The 25,359-nt window shown below is 42.3% G+C and overlaps 1 protein-coding gene across 1 annotated transcript; it reads left to right on the top strand.

Annotated features, from left to right (window-relative positions):
* The first annotated feature begins 491 nt into the window (after positions 1–491).
* Positions 492–25,178, top strand: LOC130293617 (myo-inositol 2-dehydrogenase-like). Its single transcript, XM_056542503.1, has 9 exons — positions 492–1,507; positions 3,395–3,985; positions 6,761–6,831; positions 7,982–8,090; positions 10,774–10,904; positions 12,388–12,495; positions 15,364–15,482; positions 20,372–20,528; positions 24,890–25,178. Exons 1-9 carry the CDS (start codon positions 1,263–1,265, stop codon positions 25,036–25,038), a joined length of 1,680 nt encoding a protein of 559 aa, XP_056398478.1. The 5' UTR covers positions 492–1,262; the 3' UTR covers positions 25,039–25,178.
* The last annotated feature ends 181 nt before the right edge of the window (positions 25,179–25,359 follow it).

The following is a 25,359-nucleotide window of genomic DNA, read 5'->3' as shown; positions in this document are numbered from 1 at the left end:
ATGAATAATAGACAATACATTCGCGAAATCTTGCGAATTCACTAATCCTGGATAACTTTTATATATATATATATATATATATATATTTTTTTTTTTTTTTTAAGTTAGCAAATCTATTAGAGATTTTGAGAGTCAATGAACAACTTTTTATTCCCTAATCCAGTGTTTCCCAACCAGGGCGCCTCCAGCTGTTGCAAAACTACAACTCCCAGCATGCCCGGACAGCCAAAGGCTATCCTGGCATGCTGGGTGTTGTAGTTTTGCAACAACTGGAGGCACGCTTGCTTGGGAAACACTTTATTATAATGTCCAAAATATTGCAAATTGTTTTATCTCTTTGTACATAACAGATCATCCACAGTCCGTTAAGCACAGATCGATGCTATGCAGTCAGCCACCGCTAGATGCCGCCACTTCCGCGGGCCTCACTACCACATTTATCACAGCGCTGAGCCGAATCGCTATCCTTACACATTCACTTCCGGTTCATCCGACATTCCGTTTCCGGGTCAGCAGAGTGCTGGGGTTAGGAAGCTGTAAACTCGGTTACAAGTGACCGCGGGTCCTGAAGTGTGTGCAGGGGAGGATATTAGAGGCTGCACCACCCGGTGATAGCGGTGTAGACGGGCTGTGGGACCCCTGTATATAGAGCATTTACTTTGTATAAGTCATAGACTGACCTGGGGTGGGGAAATTGGCAGATAGTGCCCCCCCCCCCCACCCCTCTCCATCGCTCCAGTATAGATGGGGATGACAGGGTTAAAGCTTATGTTATCACCATGGTTACCTGTATACTATAGGAGACAGCACCCCCTATTATATTGGTAATTTTTTTACATTTTTAAATTTATAAATTTTTTAAAGCATAAAATATTTTTTTAAAATAAAAATTGTGAAAAAACAAAACGAAAACAAAGGGAAGCCCCACTTAAATAACATCTGACGTGAGTGATGGGACACCCTGCGCAAGTGTTGTGGTGATCCGACCCTTAATAACGGGAATGCAAACCATGTGAACTGTGTGACTTCATGGTGAATAGGAAGATAGGGGGCAACAGAGAGTAGAGATTACATTCTGGATTATACGGTAGCGCTATGTGTTGTTCCATCCATTAAAAAAAATAGGGTGGGAGATGATATACGCACCTACGTATGTGAGGTATGAGAGCGCGGCACCCGTACGACCCCCACCCCTGTTCTGTACCGCCATCTGCTGGACTCGCATTTAACTTTTCTAGACTTTGAGTCTCCTCCCGTTTGTCATGGGACGGAAAAAGAAAACGCTGCACGACTATGCGGCGGAGTTCACAGACCTGGCAGTGAGGAGACACGTGATCGAACACGACGACACGGGAAAGACCTCGATGGTGGAGACCCTGTACTGTAAGTCCTGCGAGCTGCCCATGCGGGTGAGGCGGGATCGGATACTGGAGCACTTGGCATCGGGACGGCATTACCGGAACCGGAGACTGATCAAGCAGCACTGGACCCACGCGCCCGTCCTGGTGTAAGTAACACATGGCGAATAGTCGCCGACTATACAGTAATAATGGGGATATTTTATAACTTGCATAAAATAAAAAGTTTTGTAACTTTTGTATTTGGTTACTTCTTTAAAGGGGAACTCCACTGCTCAGCGTTTGGAACAAACTGTTCCGAACGCTGGATCCGGCGCCGGGAGCTCGTGATGTCATAGCTCTGCCCCCTCATGATGTCACACCCCACCCCTTCAATGCAAGTCTATGGGGGGGGGGGGGGGCGTGACAGCCATCACGCCCCCTCCCATAGACTTGCATTGGGGGGTGGGGCTATGATGTCACGAGCTCCCGACTCCAGCGTTCGGAACAGTTTGTTCCAAACGTTGAGCAGCGGAGTGCCCCTTTAAAGTGAGCCTGTCACTTTAAAAGAAGAAAACAGAGTAGAGATTACATTCTGGATTATATGGTAGCGCTATGTGTTGTTCCATCCATTAAAAAAATAGGGTGGGAGATGATATACGCACCTACGTATGTGAGGTATGAGAGCGCCGCACCCGTACGACCCCCACCCCTGTTCTATACCGTTTGGAACAAACTGTTCCGAACGCTGGATCCGGCGCCGGGAGCTCGTGATGTCATAGCTCTGCCCCCTCATGACGTCACACCCCGCCCCTTCAATGCAAGTCTATGGGGGGGGGGGGGGGGGGGCGTGACAGCCATCACGCCCCCTCCCATAGACTTGCATTGAGGGGGTGGGGCTATGATGTCACGAGCTCCCGACTCCAGCGTTCGGAACAGTTTGTTCCAAACGTTGAGCAGCGGAGTGCCCCTTTAAAGTGAGCCTGTCACTTTAAAAGAAAAAAAAACAACTTTTGAGTCAAAAGTTTTGATTGGTCCGGGTCTCCACTGATTATGAGAACAAGCCAGGAGAAGCCCAATAGATTTATAATGGGGCCGCAGGACAGAGGAGGTCTCAGCAATTAGAAGCCGACAGATTGAAACTTTTTGACGTGTCTATGTGACCTGTCAAAAGTTGTTTTTAAAGCGACAAGGATACGTTACATCAGTGTTTCCCAACCAGGGTGCCTCCAGCTTTTGCAAAACTACAACTCCCAGCATTTGGCTGTCCAGGCATGCTTGGAATTTTAGTTTTGGAACAGCTAAAAACACATTGGTTGGAAAAATACTGACATAAATGGCTTGCATACATGTGTTTATAGGCAAGATTGCTACTGCCAGACACCTCTTGTCTCCTATGAGAACAACAGAACAGCTGGAGGCACCCAGGTTGGGAAACACTGCTATTGATATGTATGAAAGTTCCTTCTATGTTCCCGGGGGTCTCGCTGATTCTTATAATCTTTGGCACTTTATCTCCTTTATTGTTGCACGGCTGATACCCTATAAGTCAGTGCTGTATGGGAGATGTGGAAATTCTGAATGCAGCTATGGAAGTGACTGGAGGCACAATGTAGCTTTAAAGGAATACTGTGGTGGAATACAACTTATTCTCTATCTGAAGGATATGGGATAAGTTATAGATCGTAGGGGGGTCCGACTGCTGGGACCCCCCGTGATCACCTGTACGGGGCTGCGTCAGTCTGCAGAAAACGCCATACTGAACCCCGCAGTAAGCCGCAACAGAAACGCCTCCTTCATATATATCTCTATGGGATACTTGGAGGGGGCTTGTAGGCCACCGCGTCATGTGGGGATGGAACGCCCCCTTCCTGCGGACTGCTGCGGCCCGTAAAGGAGATCGTGGGGGGTCCCAGTGGTCGGACCCCCATGATCTATAACTTATCCCATATCCTTCGGATAGAGGATAAGTTATATTCCACTACAGTATTCCTTTACTAGAGTGTGACGGGGTTATCCAGGAGACATTAATAAATAATTTTTTTCTTTTCCCGTAGAACGACCGGTGCAGAAAACGTTGAAGACCTGTCTCTGTCTCTGGACTCCTCCCTTCATCCTCCGCCCTCCTTTATACTGCAGGCTAACTCTATCAGTAATGCCATCAGCACCAGTCACCCGGTGCCATCACCTCCTCTCCATCACCATCATCTTCTGTCCTCGCTTCCTGGTCACCCAAACATTAGTTCCACCACCAACATCATATCCGGAAGAGAAGATTCCGCACCGTCTACTTCCTGCTCTTCTTCGCTGCTGTCATCATTCGGAACCATCCACATCCAGAACCCGTCCATCTCTTCCAAGTGCACCAACCAAAGGCATGTGATCTCAGAGGCTTCCAATAGCATCGCCCCGGGAGGGCTCTACAGTGGAGAAGGTTCTCAGGAGAGCAGGGTTGGCCTGGTGGTTATAGGGGTCAGCCACGGCAGCCAGGCTTTGCTTCAAAGCATAGCAGAAGAAAATGGCTGCCACCTCTACTACGTTGTGGAGAATCAACGTTTGGCGGTGGAAACGGCTTTTAGTGAAGGACTTTTATCCAAGACGAGAGTCCTGCAGGAGCAAGACATGGACATTGCCTTTAGTGACCAAAGGTGAGGGTGAAACTTGTGTAATAAGGCTAAACCTGTTTTTGCCATTGATGTCCCATTGTAAACAACCTTTAAGGGAAAACCCTTACTTGAAACCCCCCCATAAAATAGTGTTTATTTTATACTGTTTAAAACTTGTACCCTCCAAAAACAATGTTAAAATTATCAGCTGTATGAAAGTGGTTAATCTGGGAGAGTAATTTGACTTTTCCTCTCTGGCCTTATTCACACTCTATTCTTGCGCGCTCCTGGCTGCGCACTGGATATGACAGCACTATATCCCTACTGTTATATACCACTATGCCGCTGGGTTAAAACATGAACTGATATAGCCTCCCTGACGTTTCGCTGATGAATCAGCTTTGTCAAGGGCTGTGAGGCTCATGATGTCCCATTGATCTGATAACAGTGTAATCTTATCCCTGAAAACATGAGAGGACCACAGAGTGATGGCGTATTATTGTACCATCGCTTTATGATCAGTGGCTCCTATCCTGAGAATGAAGTCAGCCCTGGTCCCTGCACAGCCGGAGGGACCATAAAGTAGTCACAGAGCTAAATCAAAAGCAGTGGCCCCTTCTACTCAGGATCACTTTGAATCATAAGAAAATACCCATATATAGTCATAGTGGGAGACTGACTGGTGTAAAATCCTGTGTCCTGTAATAATCACTGTCACTCACAGCTGACTATGCTTTTAGCTAAAGTGAGTTGCTACAGATTTTTTAAGGGGAACCCAGGTGTAAAAAAACAAAACAAACCATAGCTCCTTTCTTCCAAAAACAGGTTGTGTGCAGTATTAAAATGATGTTCAAATCACGTCAGTGCAACTGAACAGCAATACCACACACAAACTGAGTGGCGCTGTTTTTTGGAAGAAAGCATATGGATAAACCCTTTAGACATTTTTTAAATCAACTGGTGCCAGAAAGTTAAACAGATTTGTAAATTACTTCTATTAAAAAAATCTTTATCTTTAACCTTCCAGTACTTTTTAGCAGCAGTATGCTACAGAGGAAATTCTATTATTTTTGAATTTCTTTTTTTGTCTTGTCCACAGTGCTCTCTGCTGACACCTCTGTCAGTATCAGGAACTGTCCAGAGCAGCATAGGTTTGCTATGGGGATTTTCTCCTGCTCTGGACAGTTCCTGATACGGGCATCAGGTGTCAGCAGAGAGCACTGTGGTCAAGACAAAAAAGAAATTCAAAAAGAAAAGAATTTCCTCTGTAGCATACAGCAGCTAATACGTACTGGAAGAGTAAATATTTTTTAATAGGAGTAATTTACAAATCTGTTTAACTTTCTGGCACCAGTTGATTTAAAAAAAAAAAATATATATATGTTTTCCACCGGAGTATTCCAGGAAAAAACTTTTTATTTTTTATTTCGACTGGCTCCAGAAAGTTAAGCAGATTTGTAAATTACTTCTATTAACAAGTATTAATCCTTCCAATAGTTATCAGCTGCTGAAGTTGAGTTATTTTCTGTCTGACAACAGTGCTCTCTGCTGACATCTCTGTCATCTCGAACTGCACAGAGTAGAAGAGGTTTGTTATGGGGATTTGCTTCTACTCTGGACAGTTCCCTAGACAGGTGTCATCAGAGAGCACTTAGACAGAAATAACAACTCAACTTCAGCAGCTCATAAGTACTGAAAGGGTTAAGATTTTTTAATAGAAGTAATTTACAAATCTGTTTAACTTTCTGGAGCCAGTTGATTATATATAAAGTTTTTTTCCTGGATAACCCCTTTAAGGCCATATTCACATGGAAACATGGCGGACATTCCGCACATAGCAGATGCTGACAGAATATTGCCAATGCTAGGAACTGCACATCACACCCCGGCGGCCGCCACGCCCCGTCTCATAGACTTGCATTAAGGGGGCGTGTTGTGACATCACGAAGGGCGTGGCCGTGACGTCATGACCCCTGCAACCCGCACCCAGCGTTCAGTACTAAATTTTCTGGACGCTGGGGCAGGGGAGTACCCCTTTTAAAGACAGTTTTATTTTTTTATTTTTTTTTGGGCGGGACAACATGCAGTAAATTTTGCGTGATTTCTGAGTGGAACATAGTCTTAGGGTGCACGCACACCACGTTTTTGCTATACAGTTCCCGTATACAGTTTCAAGTTCAAAAACGTACAAAGCCTTATAGAAAACTGTATGCATTGACTTAACATTGTAAGCCGTATGTCAAACGCATCATCCGGTTTAGTCTGTTTTGCGTCTTGTACGGTTTTGTCAGTTTTTTTTTTTACCCGTACCCAAAACCGTAAACTACCATGTTTTTTCGTCTAAGTGAAAAACCGTATTAAACATGGAAGTCAATAGGAACCGTTCAGAACCGTATGTGCGTATGGTTCCATCCGATTTGCACCATATGGATTTTGACTTTGCACAGTTTTTTTTCTCGGAATTTCAATCAAACAAGTGAAACTTTATTCAAAATGGAGTGAAAAGTTAAAAACGTATATGTTTTTTTCTTAAAAAAACGGATGCAACCGGACATCATTTTTCAAACCTTATACGGGTTGAAATTTGTACTCACGTTTTGATGCAGTTTAGTCCGGTTTTGAGGAATCCGTTTTTCATCAAAAACCTAATACGGGAACTGTATTGCAAAAACGTGGTGTGAACCCGGCCTTAGGCTGATAATAGGAGCCGTGCAGCCGGTCACATGTCCTTCGTGCTATCCTGTTCTGTGATATCATCGCAGCTTCTTGTCTTGCCGCCGGTTTGGTTTTATCTCTTTATGCCGTTTTTATTTGCAGAGTGTCTGGGGTGGTAATTTGTTCTCCGCCAGAAGTTGCAGCCGCCATGACCCTGGAGGCTCTTAAAGCAGGTAAGTGGCCAGTGTCACCCCCTTATTGACCATTTACAGTGCATTCACAGGGTCGGTGACTTCTCATATTGTCTACAATTTACAGCAGGTCCTTCACTGCTGCAGGCACGTCTGGTAAGTTTGGTGACTGTTTACGGACGTAATTTGTCAGCGGTTACAGATTTATTCATGTGTCACAATTTTTTCCGTATCGTTTTGTGGTGACATCATGCAGTAGATGGTGGAATAGTAATTCTATGGGGTCAGAGTATCTCCAGAACAACCAGTCTTGTGGAGTGTCCCAATATGTCAGTGATTCCTAACCACTGTGCCCCCAGCTGTTGCAAAACTACAACTCCCAGCATGCCCGGACAGCCAAAGGCTGTCCGGGCATGCTGGGTGTTGTAGTTTTGCAACAGCTGGAGGCACGCCAGTTGAAAAAAACTTCGATATTTGGTTAGTACCGACCAAAAGGACAACCAGGGACAGGGTGATAGGTACCCAAGGTTCATAGATGTGTGGGCGGTGAAGGACCCTCTGGTCTAATCCCACAGAAGACCTGCCGTAGAGCAAACTGCTGAAAAACTTCCTGCTGTCTATGATGAAATGTGTCAGATCACACAGGACATCATAGCTTATTGTGTTAAGGGCCCGCAGACCGGTCAGAGCTCATGTGACCAATGACAACCCCCAAAAGTGCTTAAATGGGTACTCCAGTGGAAAACTTTTTTTATATCCACTGGTGCCAGAAAGTTAAACAGATTTGTAAATTACCTCTATTAAAAAATCTTAATCCTTCCAGTACTTTTTAGCGGCTGTATGCTACAGAGGAAATTCTATTCTTTTTGAATTTATTGTTTGTCTTATCCACAGTGCTCTCTGCTGACACCTCTGTCCGTGTCAGGAACTGTCCAAAGCAGCACAGGTTTGCTATGGGGATTTCTCCTGCTCTGGGCAGTTCCTGATACGGGCATCAGGTGTCAGCAGAGAGCACTGTGGACAAGACAAAAAAAAAAAAAAAATTTCCCTCTGTAGCATACAGCTGCTAATAAGTACTGGATTTTTTAATAGAAGTAATTTATCCTTTTTAGTCACTTTTCTTTTCTTCTGTAGAATCCAAATGCAAAATGAATTGAGAAATATTTGCCCAGATGTCTGTGTTTATTTCAAGGGAAGGCGGTGCTGTGTGAGAAGCTGCTGAGCGCGTGCAGGCAGACGGCGGAGGCGTGCTTCGATGAGGCCGACAGACAGGGGAGACCGCTGGTGTGCGGCTTCTACAAGTAAGTGATGCGTGCGCTGCGTGTAGATGAAACCGCATTTACTGAACACATCACAATATTATCTTCACCAGTAAAAGAGTTCTGTCCTTTTCAGCAGTGATAACGTATTACTAGGATGCGGTATTAATGTGACCACTAGGATCTAACTGATCACGAGAACAGTGAATCGGGCCCTGCTCTCCCGCTCATTGCACTTCCAGCTGTCATGTAGTTAAAAAAAAAGCACTCCCAAGGTTTTGCCCATATCATGCACACTTACCATCATTAGTCCTTCAGCACCATCTGTTTCATTCCAGCATCACTATATCCATGCATTTTATCACTGTAACTGTGTCATGTGTTCACCAGTCTGGCCCGTAGAAAATCACAGTGTTTAATGTGTCAGCGATAGTGGTCAGTCCTGGGTCAGCTGACTTCCTGGGATCAGGATATATAGTAGTTATACACCCCCTCTCCAGCTCTATCTGTATACTGCTGCTGTATATCTATAGGATCAGGATATATAGTTGTTAAATGTATCCCCTCTAGCTCTATCTGTATACTGCTGCTGCTATCTCTGTGGGATCAGTATATATAGTAGATATACACCTCCCCTCCAGCTCTATCTGTATACTGCTGCTATCTCTATGGAATCAGGATATATAGTAGTTATATACTATCTGTATACTGCTGCTATCTCTGTGGGATCAGTGTATATAGTAGATATACAACTCCCCTCTAGCTCTATCTGTATACTGCTGCTATATATCAGGATATATAGTAGTAAATTGATAGTGGATCCAGTATGTCACCCAGTCAGAGGCCATATGCCCAGCAGAGGTGAGTGAAATGAGTGTTAGGGTCCCATCCAAAATAAGGCCACCTCTGCGTGGTGGATGGGGGACACGTTTTGATCAAAAAGTGTGCTAAGAGTCTCTTTTTTTTTTGTATGACCAAAAATCTGCTGCAATCTTCTTTTTTTTTTGTGTATACTTTGTATACTGCTGCTATGTCTATGGGATCAGGATATATAGTAGTTATACACCTCCCCTCCAGCTCTATCTGTATACTGCTGCTATCTCTATGGGATCAGGATATATAGTAGTTATACACCTCCCCTCCAGCTCTATCTGTATACTGCTGCTATCTCTATGGGATCAGGATATATAGTAGTTATACACCTCCCCTCCAGCTCTATCTGTATACTGTTGCTATCTCTATGGGATCAGGATATATAATAGTTATACACCTCCCCTCCAGCTCTATCTGTATACTGCTGCTATCTCTATGGGATCAGGATATATAGTAGTTATACACCTCCCCTCCAGCTCTATCTGTATACTGTTGCTATCTCTATGGGATCAGGATATATAGTAGTTATACACCTCCCCTCCAGCTCTATCTGTATACTGCTGCTATCTCTATGGGATCAGGATATATAGTAGTTATACACCTCCCCTCCAGCTCTATCTGTATACTGCTGCTATCTCTATGGGATCAGGATATATAGTAGTTATACACCTCCCCTCCAGCTCTATCTGTATACTGTTGCTATCTCTATGGGATCAGGATATATAATAGTTATACACCTCCCCTCCAGCTCTATCTGTATACTGCTGCTATCTCTATGGGATCAGGATATATAGTAGTTATACACCTCCCCTCCAGCTCTATCTGTATACTGTTGCTATCTCTATGGGATCAGGATATATAGTAGTTATACACCTCCCCTCCAGCTCTATCTGTATACTGCTGCTATCTCTATGGGATCAGGATATATAGTAGTTATACACCTCCCCTCCAGCTATATCTGTATACTGCTGCTATCTCTATGGGATCAGGATATATAGTAGTTATACACCTCCCCTCCAGCTCTATCTGTATACTGTTGCTATCTCTATGGGATCAGGATATATAGTAGTTATACACCTCCCCTCCAGCTCTATCTGTATACCGCTGCTATCTCTATGAGATCAGGATATATAGTAGTTATACACCTCTCCTCCAGCTCTATCTGTATACTGCTGCTATCTCTATGGGATCAGGATATATAGTAGTTATACACCTCTCCTCCAGCTCTATCTGTATACTGCTGCTATCTCTATGGGATCAGGCTATATAGTAGTTATACACCTCCCATCCAGCTCTATCTGTATACTACTGCTATCTCTATGGGATCAGGATATATAGTAGTTATACATCTCCCCTCCAGCTCTATCTGTATACTACTGCTATCTCTATGGGATCAGGATATATAGTAGTTATACACCTCTCCTCCAGCTCTATCTGTATACTGCTGCTATCTCTATGGGATCAGGATATATAGTAGTTATACACCTCTCCTCCAGCTCTATCTGTATACTGCTGCTATCTCTATGGGATCAGGATATATAGTAGTTATACATCTCCCCTCCAGCTCTATCTGTATACTACTGCTATCTCTATGGGATCAGGATATATAGTAGTTATACACATCTCCTCCAGCTCTATCTGTATACTGCTGCTATCTCTTTGGGATCAGGATATATAGTAGTTATACCCCTCCCCTCCAGCTCTATCTCTATCTATTTGTTGGATCATCTGCAGTTGTTGAGAAATAACACCTAGCAAAACACCTAGCATGCTGGGAGCTGTAGTCCCCATCACCTGGAGAGACACGGTTTGGAGACCACATTTGTATAAGGTTTGTGTTATGTCTCCACAGACGCTTTGACCCAGCCCTGAAATACCTATTTAAAAGAATTCACCAGAAAAGTGCACTGGGCCCAATCCAGAAACTATCTACAGTCAGCCGTGTCTTTCCCTGCTCTTCTGTTAGCAAGATCAAGACATCAGGTAAGGTTCATATGGCAGCTGGGCCAACAAAGTGACGGTGTGGGCATTACAGAGACACCCTGGATATATACCTGCTGACCCGGGACACGTGGGGTATGTGGGTGCAGATCTGATCACAGCACAGTGTGTATTATAGCCCATGCGCACACAGAGGTTTGGGGTTATATCACTGTGTATATTGGTGTTTCCCAACTAGGGTGCCTCCAACTGTTGCAAAACTATAATTCCCAGCATGCCCGGACAGCCTTTGGCTGTCCGGGCATGCTGGGAGTTGTAGTTTTGCAACAGCTGGAGGCACCCTAGTTGGGAAAAACCGGTCTATATTATAGCTCACACCCGCACATAGGACTGTCTTTATTATAGCTCATGCACACACACACACAGGTTAGGTGCCATAGAACTGTCTGTACTATAGCTCATGCACACACACAGGTTAGGTGCCATAGAACTGTCTGTACTATAGCTCATGCACAAACACAGGTTAGGTGCCATAGAACTGTCTGTACTATAGCTCATGCACACACAGGTTAGGTGCCATAGAACTGTCTACTATAGCTCATGCACACACACAGGTTAGGTGCCATAGAACTGTCTATACTATAGCTCATGCACACACAGGTTAGGTGCCATAGAACTGTCTATACTATAGCTCATGCACACACAGGTTAGGTGCCATAGAACTGTCTATACTATAGCTCATGCACACACAGGTTAGGTGCCATAGAACTGTCTATACTATAGCTCATGCGCGCACACACACACAGGTTAGGTGCCATAGAACTGTCTATACTATAGCTCATGTACACACACACACACACAGGTTAGGTGCCATAGAACTATCTGTACTATAGCTCATGCACACACACACAGGTTAGGTGCCATAGAACTGTATGTATTATAGCTCATGCACACACACTCACACAGAGGTTAGGTGCCATAGAACTGTCCTTACCATAGCTCATGCACACACACAGGTTAGGTGCCATAGAACTGTCCTTACCATAGCTCATGCACACACACTCACACACAGGTTAGGTGCCATATAACTGTCTGCACTATAGCTCATGCACACACACAGGTTAGGTGCCATAGAACTGTCTGCACTATAGCTCATGCACACACACAGGTTAGGTGCCATAGAACTGTCAATTGGAGCCATACAGAGGTGCAGTAGAGGCTTCTGCACCTCTTTAGCAGCTCTAGTATGACTCTGTGTGAGCAGAGTTTCTCTAGACAGATGCATTATGCTATTTCTTTTACTGACAAGTTTGGGGGGGGGGGGGGGGGAGGCTATTGAAGACTCCAAAGCCTGCCATTTTGTTTTAACTTCTTTTAGGACCGCAATCATATGACCAGTGTTAATACGTCTCCTCCGCTGTATTGGATGCCGTGGGTGCAGATCATTACACTGACCGCCATCTCATGTCACCAGCATTGTGAATATAACAATAACCTCTTTGAATTCTTCTCTCTCTTCTGACAGGAGGGATTTTCTATAATTCAGCATTACATGATATCGACATCGTCATCTGGTTACTAGGAGTCAGCCTGCCGGACACGGTGTTCTCTCTTGGACATGCTTTCTGTTCAGGTAGGGTATACGGCACAGTCATGGTGTGTGTGTGTGTGTGTGTGTGTGTGTGTGTGTGTGTGTGAGTGAGTGTATGTGTGTGTGTGTGTGTGTGTGTGTGTATATATATATATATATATATATATATATATATATATATATATATATATATATGTATGTGTATATATATATATATACACACATACATATACAGTCATGGCCCTAAATGTTGGCACCCCTGAAATTTTTCTTTAAAATTTAGTATTTCTCACAGAAAAGGATTGCAGTAACACATGTTTTGCTATACACATGTTTATTTCCTTTGTGTGTATTGGAACTAAACCAATAAAGGAGGAAAAGAAGCAAATTGGACATAATGTCACCAAACTCCAAAAATGGGCTGGACAAAATTATTGGCACCTTAACTTAATATTTGGTTGCGCACCCTTTGGAAAAAATAAGTGAAATCCGTGTCTTCCTATAACCATCAATAAGCTCCTTACACCTCTCAGCTGGAATGTTGGATCACTCTTCCTATAACCATCAATAAGCTCCTTACACCTCTCAGCCGGAATGTTGGACCACTCTTCCTTTACAAACTGCTCCAGGTCTCTTATTGGACGGCGCCTTTTCCCAACAGTAATTATAAGATCTCTCCACAGGTGATCAATGGGATTTAGATCTGGACTCATTGCTGACACTTCAGAACTCTCCAGCGCTTTGTTGTAATCTGGACTATCCTGCATTGACACCTTTCATCAGTTTTTCTCTTCCGCCCACGCGCAGGGAGATTACCTACAGCGCCATGGGTTGTAAACTTCTTGATAATGTTGCGCACTGTGGACAAAGACAAATCTAGATCTCTGGAGATGGACTTGTAACCTGGAGATTGTTGATATTTTCCCACAATTTTGGTTCTCAAGTCCTCAGACAGTTCTCTCCTCCTCTTTCTGTTGTCCATGCTTAGTGTGACACACACAGACACACAATGTAAAGACTAAGTGAACTTCTCTCCTTTTTATCTGCTTTCAAGTGTGATTTTTATATTGACCACACCTGTTACTTGCCCCAGGTGAGTATAAAGGAGCATCACATGCTGGAAACAATCTTATTTTTCCACAATTTTGAAAGGGTGCCAATAATTTTGTCCGGCCCATTTTTGCAGTTTGGTGACATTATGTCCAATTTCCTTTTTTTCCTCCTTTTTTGGTTTAGTTCCAATACACACAAAGGGAATAAACATGTGTATAGCAAAACCTGTGTTACTGCAATATATATATATATATATACAGAGGAGAGATCATCTATATATATATATATATATATATATATATATACAGAGGAGAGGAGATCTATATATATACACACAAAGGGAATAAACATGTGTATAGCAAAACATGTGTTACTGCAATATATATATACACAGAGGAGAGGAGATCTATATATATATATACACACAAAGGGAATAAACATGTGTATAGCAGAACATGTGTTACTGCAATATATATATATACACACACAAAGGGAATAAACATGTGTATAGCAGAACATGTGTTACTGCAATATATATATACACAGAGAAGAGGAGATCTATATATATATATATATATATATATATATATATATATATATATATATATATATACATACACACAAAGGGAATAAACATGTGTATAGCAGAACATGTGTTACTGCAATCCTTTTCTGTGAGAAATTCTTCATTTTCTAGAAACATTTAATCTATGTGTTTACTTTGTCAAAGGAAGTGGTCAGTCCTGGGTCAACCGACTTCCTGTGAACTACAGTATGACATCATCATCTATGAAATCCCTCATAGCAGCTCATAGACCCCCACACCCCCTGCTCTGTATATATACTACTGCTGCTATCTCTATGGGATCAGGATATATAGTAGTTATACACATCTCCTCCAGCTCTATCTGTATACTGCTGCCATCTCTATGGGATCAGGATATATAGTAGTTATACACATCTCCTCCAGCTCTATCTGTATACTGCTGCCATCTCTATGGGGTCAGGATATATAGTAGTTATACACCTCCCCTCCAGCTCTATCTGTATACTGCTTCTATCTCTATGGGATCAGGATGTATAGTAGTTATACACCTCCCCTCCAGCTCTACCTGTATACTGCTGATATCTCTATGGGATCAGGATATATAGTAGTTATACACCTCCCCTCCAGCTCCGTCTGTATACTGCTGCAATCTCTATGGGATCAAGAAAAATAGCAGCTATACCCCTCCCCTCCAGCTCTATCTGTATACTGTTGCCATCTCTATGGGATCAGGATATATAGCAGTTATACCCCTCCCCTCCAGCTCTATTTGTATACTGCTACTGCCATCTTTTTGGGATCAGGATATGTAGTATTTATACAATTCCTCTCCAGCTCTATCTGTATACTGCTGCTAGCTCTATGGGATCAGTCTTTATAGTATTTATACACCTCCCCTCCAGCTCTATCTGTATACTGTTGCTACTATCTCTGTATGATCAGCAAATGCAAAAACAATGCAACGCGTTTCACCGCGCTTTCGCAGCTTCTTCAGGCAACTGCCTGAGGAAGCCGCACAAGTGCGGTGAAACGCGTTGCATTGTTTTAATAAACCCCTTACCTACTCACCTGACGTGTCCATTCCTGGTCAGTGCCGTTGAAACCCACCGCTTTCTGGACGTTTACAGCTCTATGGAATTTCTGCCAAATGTGAACATACTCTATAGAGCTGAGCCTCATCCTTCGTTTCGGTTGGAGGGTTATACGGGGGGGAGACTAATTGCTCATCACATAATATTGCAGTAATGAGGGATCAGCTTCCTCACTGGGTCTGTACATTATGGACTCTCTCTCTATACTTTCTGCCCCAGACATGACCACCTTGAAGGACGTGGACACTGTCAGCATCAGCATGAAGTTTTCCAGCGGAGCCATAGTGAACCTGGACGTCAGTCAGCACTGCACCAAATCCTGTGATCAGAGGCTGGAGGTAACGTGACCTAGTGACAGTGCGCGGGGTATATACCGTACATAGCTCTGCACTACATGGCATGTCGTAAAGGGGTACTCCGGTGAAAAACAACTTTATTTTTATTTTTTTAAATCAACAGGTGACAGAAAGATAAAGATTTGTAAATTACTTCTGTTTAAAAGTCTTAATCCTTCCAGTACTTATCAGCTGCTACATGATCCACACGAAGCACTTTTTTTTTTGCTTGAATTTCTTTTCTGTCTGACCACAGTGCTCTCTGCTGCCACCTCTGTCCGTGTCAGGAGCTGTCCAGAGCAGCATATGTTTTCTATGAGGATTTTCTCCTACTCTGGACAGTTCCTAAAATGGACAGAGGTGTCAGCAGAGAGCACTGTGTTCATGACAGAAAGGAAATTAAAAAAGAAAAGAACTTCCTGTGGAGCATACAGCAGCTGATAAGTACTGGAAGAATTAAGATTTTTTTTTTTTTTTAACAGAAGTAATTTACAAATCTATTTAACTTTCTGGCGTACCCCTTTAAGAACTAGGTGCAACCCAAGTGCGAAAGGCATTCACATCCTATGACACACTGTTTTCCAAACAGTGTGTCTCCAGCTGTTGCAAAACTACAACTCCCAGCATGCCCAGACAGCCAACGGCTGTCTGGGCATGCTGGGAGTTGTAGTTTTGCAACATCTGGAGGCACCCTGTTTAGAAAATACTGCTATAACGTCGTGACATAGTGCTAGAATATGAATATATATATATATATGCAATAGCGAGCAGCACAGTCCGGTGCTAGAAAGAAGCGGGTGCCAGCAGCAATAGACATCCCAGGTCCGGAGCTGTGAAGATGCATCAAGGCATAAACAATAAGTCTGCAGCACTCAAAGGCGAGATTAAGGGTCTATTCACACGTACAGTATTCTGTGCAGATTTTATGCACAGGATTTTCTGCTGCAGATTTCAGTGCAAACTGAACGGCTGAACACATTTTGAAATCCTGCGCATCAAATCTGCGCAGAATACATGTAAATAGACCCTTAAGGGGTTATCCAGGAAAAAAAAAACTTTTTTTTTCCATATATTAACTGGCTCCAGAAAGTTAAACAGATTTGTAAATTACTTCGATGAAAAAAAAAATCTTAATCCTTTCAGTACTTATGAGCTGCTGAAGTTGAGTTGTTCTTTTCTGTCTAAGTGCTCTCTGATGACACCTGTCTCGGGAACTGTTCAGCGTAGAAGCAAATCCCCCATAGCAAACCTCTTCTACTCTGTGCAGTTCCCGAGACAGACAGAGGTGTCAGCAGAGAGCACTGTTGCCAGACAGAAAAGAACAACTCATCTGCAGCAGCTGATAATTATTGGAAGGATTAAGATTTCTTTTAATAGAAGTAATTTACAAATCTGTTTAACTTTCTGGAGCCAGTTGAGATATATATATATATATATATATATATATATAAGTTTTTTTCCTGGAATACCCCTTTAATCTCACCATGGAGTGCTGCAGACTTATTGTTTATGCCCATATATATATATATATATATATATATATATATATATATACATATATATATGTATATATATATATATATATATATATATATATAAATTATTTATTTATTTTTAATTCTTGCATACATTACCCCCAGCTTTCTGTATGTATCTGTGGGATTCCGGGTGCTAGGACCCCCACGACCACTAGAATGAAGGGGCAGAAGTGAGCAGTTACGTATGCACCGTTCCCCTTTATCTCCACTTTGCACCATTAAAGCCATATAGAATATAGTGAGTGTGTATATAATATATATATATATATATATATATATATATAGCATTGCTGGGAGTCCCATAGACTTAAATTGTAACTCCTTTACCGCTTGCTTTAGCTGTGCAGAGATGAAGGGGCACATGGTGCATATACAACCGCTTGCTTCTGCCCCCTTCGTTTTTCTGGTCAATAATGGGGGTTTCAGCACCCGGACCCCCCACCGATCCAAAGTCTTCCCTGTCGTAATGACATGTCAAAAGTTTGTTAAAAAAGAAAGTTACACTTTAACCCTGCCTTGTTATGATACGTTATTTTACTTTTTGTTTATCTACATACCTAGGCAGAATTGCCATTCAGGAGCCTAGGAAAGATGGGTGACAACTGTAGGAGTTGTAATTGGTACCGTCCTCTTTAACTAGAAAAGAATTGAAGGATTTATTGTGTTGTTTAAACCTGGTTTACACATTGTGATGCCTCCAGCTGTTGCAAAACAACAACTCCCAGCATGCCCGGACAGCCAAAGGCTGTCCCCTAATAAAAGTTTGAATCACCCGGCATTTCCAATAATAAAAAAAAAACCAGGGTAAATAAAAACAAAAATAAACATATGTAGTATTGCCGCGTGCGGAAATGTCCGAATTAAAAAAATATACCGCTAATTAAACCGCACGGTCAATGGCGTACGCGCAAAAAAATTCCAACGTACAAAATAGCCTATTTTTGGTCACTTTTTATATCATGAAAAGATGAATAAAAAGCGATCAATAAGGCCTATCGATGCAAAAATGGTACCGACAAAAACTTCAGATCACGGCGCAAAAAATGAGCCCTCATAGCGCCCTGGACACGGAAAAATAAAAAAGTTATAGGGGTCAGAAGATGACAATTTTAAACATATACATTTTCCTGCATGTAGTTATGATTTTTTCCAGAAGTCCGACAAAATCAAACCTATATAAGTAGGAGATCATTTTAACCGTATGGACCTACAGAATAAAGAGAAGGTGTCATTTTTACCGAAAAATGTACTATGTAGAAACGGAAGCCCCCAAAAGTTACAAAATGGCTGTATTTTTTCAATTTTGTCGCACAATGATTTTTTTCTCGTTTCGCCGTAGATTTTTGGGTAAAATGACTGAAGTCATTACAAAGTAGAATTGGTGGCGCAAAAAATAAGCAATCATATGGATTTTTAGGTGCAAAATTTTAAGAGTTATGATTTTTTAAGGTAAGGAGGAAATAACGAAAGAGCAAAAACGGAAAAACGCCCGGTCCTTAAGGGGTTAAGGACCTGGACAATTTTATTTTTGCATTTTCGTTTTTTCCTCCTCGCCTTCTAAAAATCATAACTCTCTTATATTTCCATCCACAGACACATATGAGGCTTGTTTTTTGAGTCACCAATTTAACTTTGTATTGACTTCACCTATTTTACCATGAAATGTACGGCGCAATCAAAAAAATATTATTTATGTGGGAAAATTAAAAAAAAAAAAAACGTAATTTAGCAAATTTCGGAAGGTTTTGTTTTCACACTGTACACTTTCCGGTAAAAATGACACGTTTTCCTTATTTCATGGGTCTATATACGATTAGGCCTTTTTATAATTGCACCGCTTTAAAAAAATCTCAAACTATTTTAACAAAATTAGTATGTCTTGTCCTATTTTGACCACCTATAACTTTCTAATTTTTCCATATACGGGGCGGTATGAGGGCTCATTTTTTGCTGTGATCTGTAGTTTTTTTTCGGTTCCACTTTTGCTTATATAAAACTTTTATAACCTTTTTTATTAGTTTTTTTGGCATAAAATGTGACAAAAAAAAAGCATCAATAATGGACTTTTTCACCATACGGGATGATTTACAATATATTTTGATAGTTCAGACTTTTACGCACGCAGCGATACCAAATATGTTTATTGATTTTAATTATTTTTATACGCTTTTTTAGGGGTAAAATGGGAAAAACTGATTATTTACATTTTTGATCGGGGGAGGGGATTTTTCTATGTTTTTTCCTTTTTTATTAAATTTTTTTATTTTTACCTATTTTTTTTTTTTCTTTACACTTTAATAGTCTCCATAGGGGACTATTTATAGCAATCATTTGATTGCTAATACTGTTCAGTGTTATGTATAGGGCATAGCACTGATCAGTATTATCGGTGATCTTCTCTGGTCTGCTCGATCTCAGACCAGAGCAGAAGATCCTTGGTGACGACCGGAGCCAGGTGAGGGGACCTCCGCCCGCCATGTTGGATGATTGGATCCCCGCGGCAGCGCTGCAGGTGATCCGATCATCCATTTAAAGTACCGCACTGCCGCAGATTCCGTGATCTGTATTGATCACGGCATCTGAGGGGTTAATGTTTATGTCGGTTATTGTCCACCAATACTAGCGAGTCTCTGGCTGCTGATAGCAGCTGGTACCTGCCACACATGACCGGTGCTCGCGGTCATGGCGGAGAGAAAATGTACGTCATGGTCCGTTAAGTACCACCGCACCATGACGTCCATTTAGGTCCATTATCATTAAGGGGTTAAAGGCCGCACCAAATTGCTGTAGCACTACACGTCACTGCATTTCTAGCCACTGCTCAACTGAAAAACATTTTTTTTTTATCAACTGGTGCCAGAAAGTTAAACAGATTTGTAAATTACTTCTCTTTAAAAATCTTAATCCTTCCAGTACTTATCAGCTGCTGCATGTTCCAGAGGAAGTTCTTTTCTTTTTTGAATTTCATTTCTGTCTGACCACAGTGCTCTCTGCTGACACCTCTGTCCATGTCAGGAACTGTCTAGAGTAGGAGTAAATCCCCATAGCAAACCTATCCTGCTCCAGACAGTTCCTGACATGGACAGAGGTGTCAGCAGAGAGCACTGTGGTCAGACAGAAAGGAAATTCAAAAAAGAAAAGAACTTCCTCTGGAACATGCAGCAGCTGATAAGTACTGGAAGGATTAAGATTTTTTAATAGAAGTAATTTACAAATCTGTTTAACTTTCTGGCACCAGCTGATTTAAAAGAAAAAAAAAGAAATGTTTTCCAGTGGAGTACCCCTTTAATCAAGGACAATCACCCCTTGTGTCTTATTTCACTTAACACATCGCTGTCACCTCCTTCCTTCTAGTTATACGGCTCCCAAGGATCATTGCGCTTAGACAATCAGAACCCCCTGTGCATTATAGAAAATGGTTCATCCTTCCCGACGCCCTCCCAGACGCACAACGAAAGATACAGAGAAGCCTACAGGGAGCTCTTCCGCCATTTTATCCGCACTGTCAAAGGTCAGTGGTGATGACCCTTCATGTGACACAATACTAATACACTTAACATGGCAGTATCCAAGGTGGAGGTCAGCAGAATAGTGAGTACAGCTCTGGGGTATAATACAGGACTCAGGATAAGTACAGGATAAGTAATGTATGTACACAGTGACCTCACCAGCAGAATAGTGAGTACAGCTCTGGGGTATAATACAGGATATAACTCAGGATCAGTACAGGATAAGTAATGTAATGTATGTACACAGTGATCTCACCAGGAGAATAGTGAGTGCAGCTCTGGAGTATAATACAGAATATAACTCAGGATCAGTACAGGATAAGTAATGTAATGTATGTACACAGTGACCTCACCAGCAGAATAGTGAGTACAGCTCTGGAGTATAATACAGGATATAACTCAGGATCAGTACAGGATAAGTAATGTGATGTATGTACACAGTGACCTCACCAGCAGAATAGTGAGTACAGCTCTGGAGTATAATACAGGATATAACTCAGGATCAGTACAGGATAAGTAATGTAATGTATGTACACAGTGACCTCACCAGCAGAATAGTGAGTACAGCTCTGGAGTATAATACAGGATATAACTCAGGATCAGCACAGGATAAGTAATGTAATGTATGTACACAGTGACCTCACCAGCAGAATAGTGAGTACAGCTCTGGAGTATAATACAGAATATAACTCAGGATCAGTACAGGATAAGTAATGTAATGTATGTACACAGTGACCTCAATAGCAGAATAGTAAGTACAGCTCTGGAGTATAATACAGGATATAACTCAGGATCAGTACAGGATAAGTAATGTAATGTATGTACACAGTGACCTCACCAGCAGAATAGTGAGTGCAGCTCTGGAGTATAATACAGGATATAACTCAGGATCAGTACAGGATAAGTAATGTAATGTATGTACACAGTGATCTCACCAGCAGAATAGTGAGTACAGCTCTGGAGTATAATACAGGATATAACTCAGGATCAGTACAGGATAAGTAATGCAATGTATGTACACAGTGACCTCACCAGCAGAATAGTGAGTACAGCTCTGGGGTATAATACAGGATATAACTCAGGATCAGTACAGGATAAGTAATGTAATGTATGTACACAGTGACCTCACCAGCAGAATATTGAGTACAGCTCTGGAGTATAATACAGGATATAACTCAGGATCAGTACAGGATAAGTAATGTAATGTATGTACACAGTGACCTCACCAGCAGAATAGTGAGTACAGCTCTGGAGTATGATACAGGATATAACTCAGTATCAGTACAGGATAAGTAATGTAATGTATGTACACAGTGACCTCACCAGCAGAATAGTGAGTACAGCTCTGGAGTATAATACAGGGTATAACTCAGGATCAGTACAGGATAAGTAATGTAATGTATGTACACAGTGACCTCATCAGCAGAATAGTGAGTACAGCTCTGGGGTATGCTACAGGATATAACTCAGGATCAATACAGGATAAGTAATGTAATGTATGTACACAGTGACCCCACCAGCAGAATAGTGAGTACAGCTCTGGAGTATAATACAGGATATAACTCAGGATCAGTACAGGATAAGTAATGTAATGTATGGACACAGTGATCTCACCAGCAGAATAGTGAGTACAGCTCTGGAGTATAATACAGGATATAACTCAGGATCAGTACAGGATAAGTAATGTAATGTATGTACACAGTGACCTCACCAGCAGAATAGTGAGTGCAGCACTTGAGTATAATACAGGATATAACTCAGGATCAGTACAGGATAAGTAATGTAATGTATGTACACAGTGATCTCACCAGCAGAATAGTGAGTACAGCACTTGAGTATAATACAGAATATAACTCAGGATCAGTACAGAATTTAAGGGGTACTTTGGTGGATAACATTTTTTTTTTAAAATCAACTGGTGCCAGAAAGTTAAACAGGTTTAGTAAAGTACTTCTATTTAAAAATAAATCTTAATCCTTCCAGTACTTATCAGCTGCTGTATCCACAGGAAGTTGTGTAGTTCTTTCCAGTCTGACCACTGTGCTCTCTGCTGACACCTCTGTCCATGTCAGGAACTGTCCGGAGCAGGAGAGGTTTGCTTTGGGAATTTGCTCCTACTCCGGACAGTTCCTGACATGGACAGAGGTGTCAGCAGAGAGCACTGTGGTCAGACTGGAAAGAACTACACAACTTCCTGTGGAGCATGCATAAACTGATAAGTACTGGAAGGATTAAGATTTTTTAATAGAAGTAATTTACAAAGCTAAAAAGACTGTATGCGCAGCTCACAACCTGGGATATTCGAGGTTAATGATCAAATAATGAAAATCAAAAATACAAATTTAACCACACCTCAAGAATATCACCCTACTGGGTACACAATGAATATAAAATGAGACAGATGGTTTTTTAAAAAAAAATGCAGATTTTTAATAAAAAACCGAAATAACATAAAAAAATTTGTTAAAAAGATCAGAGCATTAATATTTATAAACTGTCATTGGGCCCTAATGACAGATTAAATGAGAAAGCAACTACCTAATAAATTCTAAGATAGTCCATAAGTATTGGTCCTGAATGGACCGTCAGTCCGGCAATAGGTAGCACAGTAGATGTTTCCATGATGATAGTAGATGACACAGTCAGTGGCATTGAATGAGTTCGCTCACAATTTTTATGAAATAGATGGAACAGTCTCACCCTGGCTGCTGGTTCTGCACTGCGGCGGCCGATGAAGACAAGTGCTGTATTCTCTGTGATGGTCTCGGCCTTGGCAGGTGGAGGGTTCCGGCAAGGAGCTCCCTCGTAAGCGGTCCGTGGTGTCAGCAGACACCGATGTCTGTATCGGACTCGCGCTGGAAGCAGCAGACTTGTAGTAAGCTCGGTGTGCAAGATCAGTTGTTTGGTGCAGCAGGTGATTTGGATTGCGAACTTCCTTGCCGGCTGGAATTAAAGGAGTACTCCGGTGCGCACTTTTTTCCTTTTATCCCGTCTGGGCTGCAAAATAAAATAAAAAACACACACACTTTCTTTTACCTGCATACGCTCCCCTGGTGCTCCGGTACAGGTGTTCGGTCCCCGGGCTGTATTCTTCTTACTTCCTGTTAGCCCGGCACGTCACATGGAGCTTCAGCCTATCACCGGCCACAGCGATGTCCTGCCTCGGCCGGTGATAGGCTGAAACTCTGTGTGACGTGCCGGGCTAACAGGAAGTAAGAAGAATACACCCCGGGGACCGAACATCTGTACCGGGGCTCGTTGGCAGGTAAGAGAAAGTTTGTTTTCTTTTATTTTGCAGCCCGGACGGGATAAAAGGAAAAAAGTGTGTGCCGGAGTACTCCTTTAAGGTGATGTTGGTATTGAGGTAGTGCTTGGATAGTGCTCTGTTCAGATGAAACAGCCTAGACGCATTTCAGGGTGCTAAAATTGACCCCTTCTTCAGTAGGCACTTGCCTACTGAAGAAGGGGGTCAATTTTAGCACCCTGAAACGCGTGTAGGCCGTTTCATCTGAACAGAGCACTATCCAAGCACTACCTCAATACCAACATCACCTTAATTCCAGCCGGCACGGAAGTTCGCAATCCAAATCACCTGCTGCAACAAACAACTGATCTTGCACACCGAGCTTACTACAAGTCTGCTGCTTCCAGCGCGAGTCCGATACAGACATCGGTGTCTGCTGACACCACGGACCGCTTACGAGGGAGCTCCTTGCCGGAACCCTCCACCTGCCAAGGCCGAGACCATCACAGAGAATACAGCACTTGTCTTCATCGGCCGCCGCAGTGCAGAACCAGCAGCCAGGGTGAGACTGTTCCATCTATTTCATAAAAATTGTGAGCGAACTCATTCAATGCCACTGACTGTGTCATCTACTATCATCATGGAAACATCTACTGTGCTACCTATTGCCGGACTGACAGTCCATTCCGGACCAATACTTATGGACTATCTTAGAATTTATTAGGTAGTTGCTTTCTCATTTAATCTGTCATTAGGGCCCAATGACAGTTTATAAATATGAATTAACAAATATTAACAAATTTTTTAATGTTATTTCGGTTTTTATTAAAAATCAGCATTTTTTTCAAAAACCATCTGTCTCATTTTATATTCATTGTGTACCCAGTAGGGTGATATTCTTGAGGTGTGGTTAAATTTGTATATTTAATTTACAAATCTGTTTAACTTTTTGGCACCAGTTGATTAAAAAAATAAAATAATAATAATACTACTACTAATAATGTCTTCCACCGGAGAACCCTTTTAATGTAATATTTTAGCATTGTGATTCTAAGACAATAGACTTTTCCAATCTCTATGATATGAGGTGACAGAATGTGATGTCGGTTTCTCTTGCAGGTATATCACATCCGGTCGTTACCAAAGAGCAGTATATTTGGGCTCTGCAGGTGGCGCGAGCTGCTGAACAGTCCTGGCAAAGCGGCTCCGCCGTAGACGTGGCCAATGAAGCTGTGGACGCCTCCATTATAAAGACTGAGGTTATATGAAGCTTCAGCCTCATCTTCATGCGGAGGATATTGGCTTAAAGGGGAACTCCACTCCCCAGTGTTTGGAACATTTAGTTCCGAATGCTGGGTGCGGGCTTTGGGGTGGCCCCCTCGAGACATCCCGCACCGCCCTCTCGAGACATCCCGCACCGCCCCCTCAAAGCAAGTCTATGGGAGGGGGCGTGACGCCGTCACGCCCCCTCCCATAGACTTGCTTTGAGGGGGCGGTGTGTGATGTCACAAAGGGGGCGTGGCCACCCCGAAGCCCGTACCCAGCATTCGAAACGCTGGGGAGTGGAGTTCCCCTTTAAAACCTGTCAT

The sequence above is a fragment of the Hyla sarda genome, chromosome 10, assembly GCF_029499605.1.
Source record: "Hyla sarda isolate aHylSar1 chromosome 10, aHylSar1.hap1, whole genome shotgun sequence".
NCBI lineage: Eukaryota > Metazoa > Chordata > Amphibia > Anura > Hylidae > Hyla > Hyla sarda.
The sequence above is the reverse complement of the archived record's forward strand: the minus strand, read 5'-3'. Positions and strand labels throughout refer to the sequence as shown.

Excerpts from the sequence above, each read along its gene's own strand:
- LOC130293617 (XM_056542503.1), top strand. The coding sequence starts at position 1,263 with ATGGGACGGAAAAAGAAAACGCTGCACGACTATGCGGCGGAGTTCACA. Across the intron at positions 1,508-3,394 it reads ACCCACGCGCCCGTCCTGGT|AACGACCGGTGCAGAAAACG; the intron begins GTAAGTAACACA and ends CTTTTCCCGTAG. Across the intron at positions 6,832-7,981 it reads CCTGGAGGCTCTTAAAGCAG|GGAAGGCGGTGCTGTGTGAG; the intron begins GTAAGTGGCCAG and ends GTTTATTTCAAG.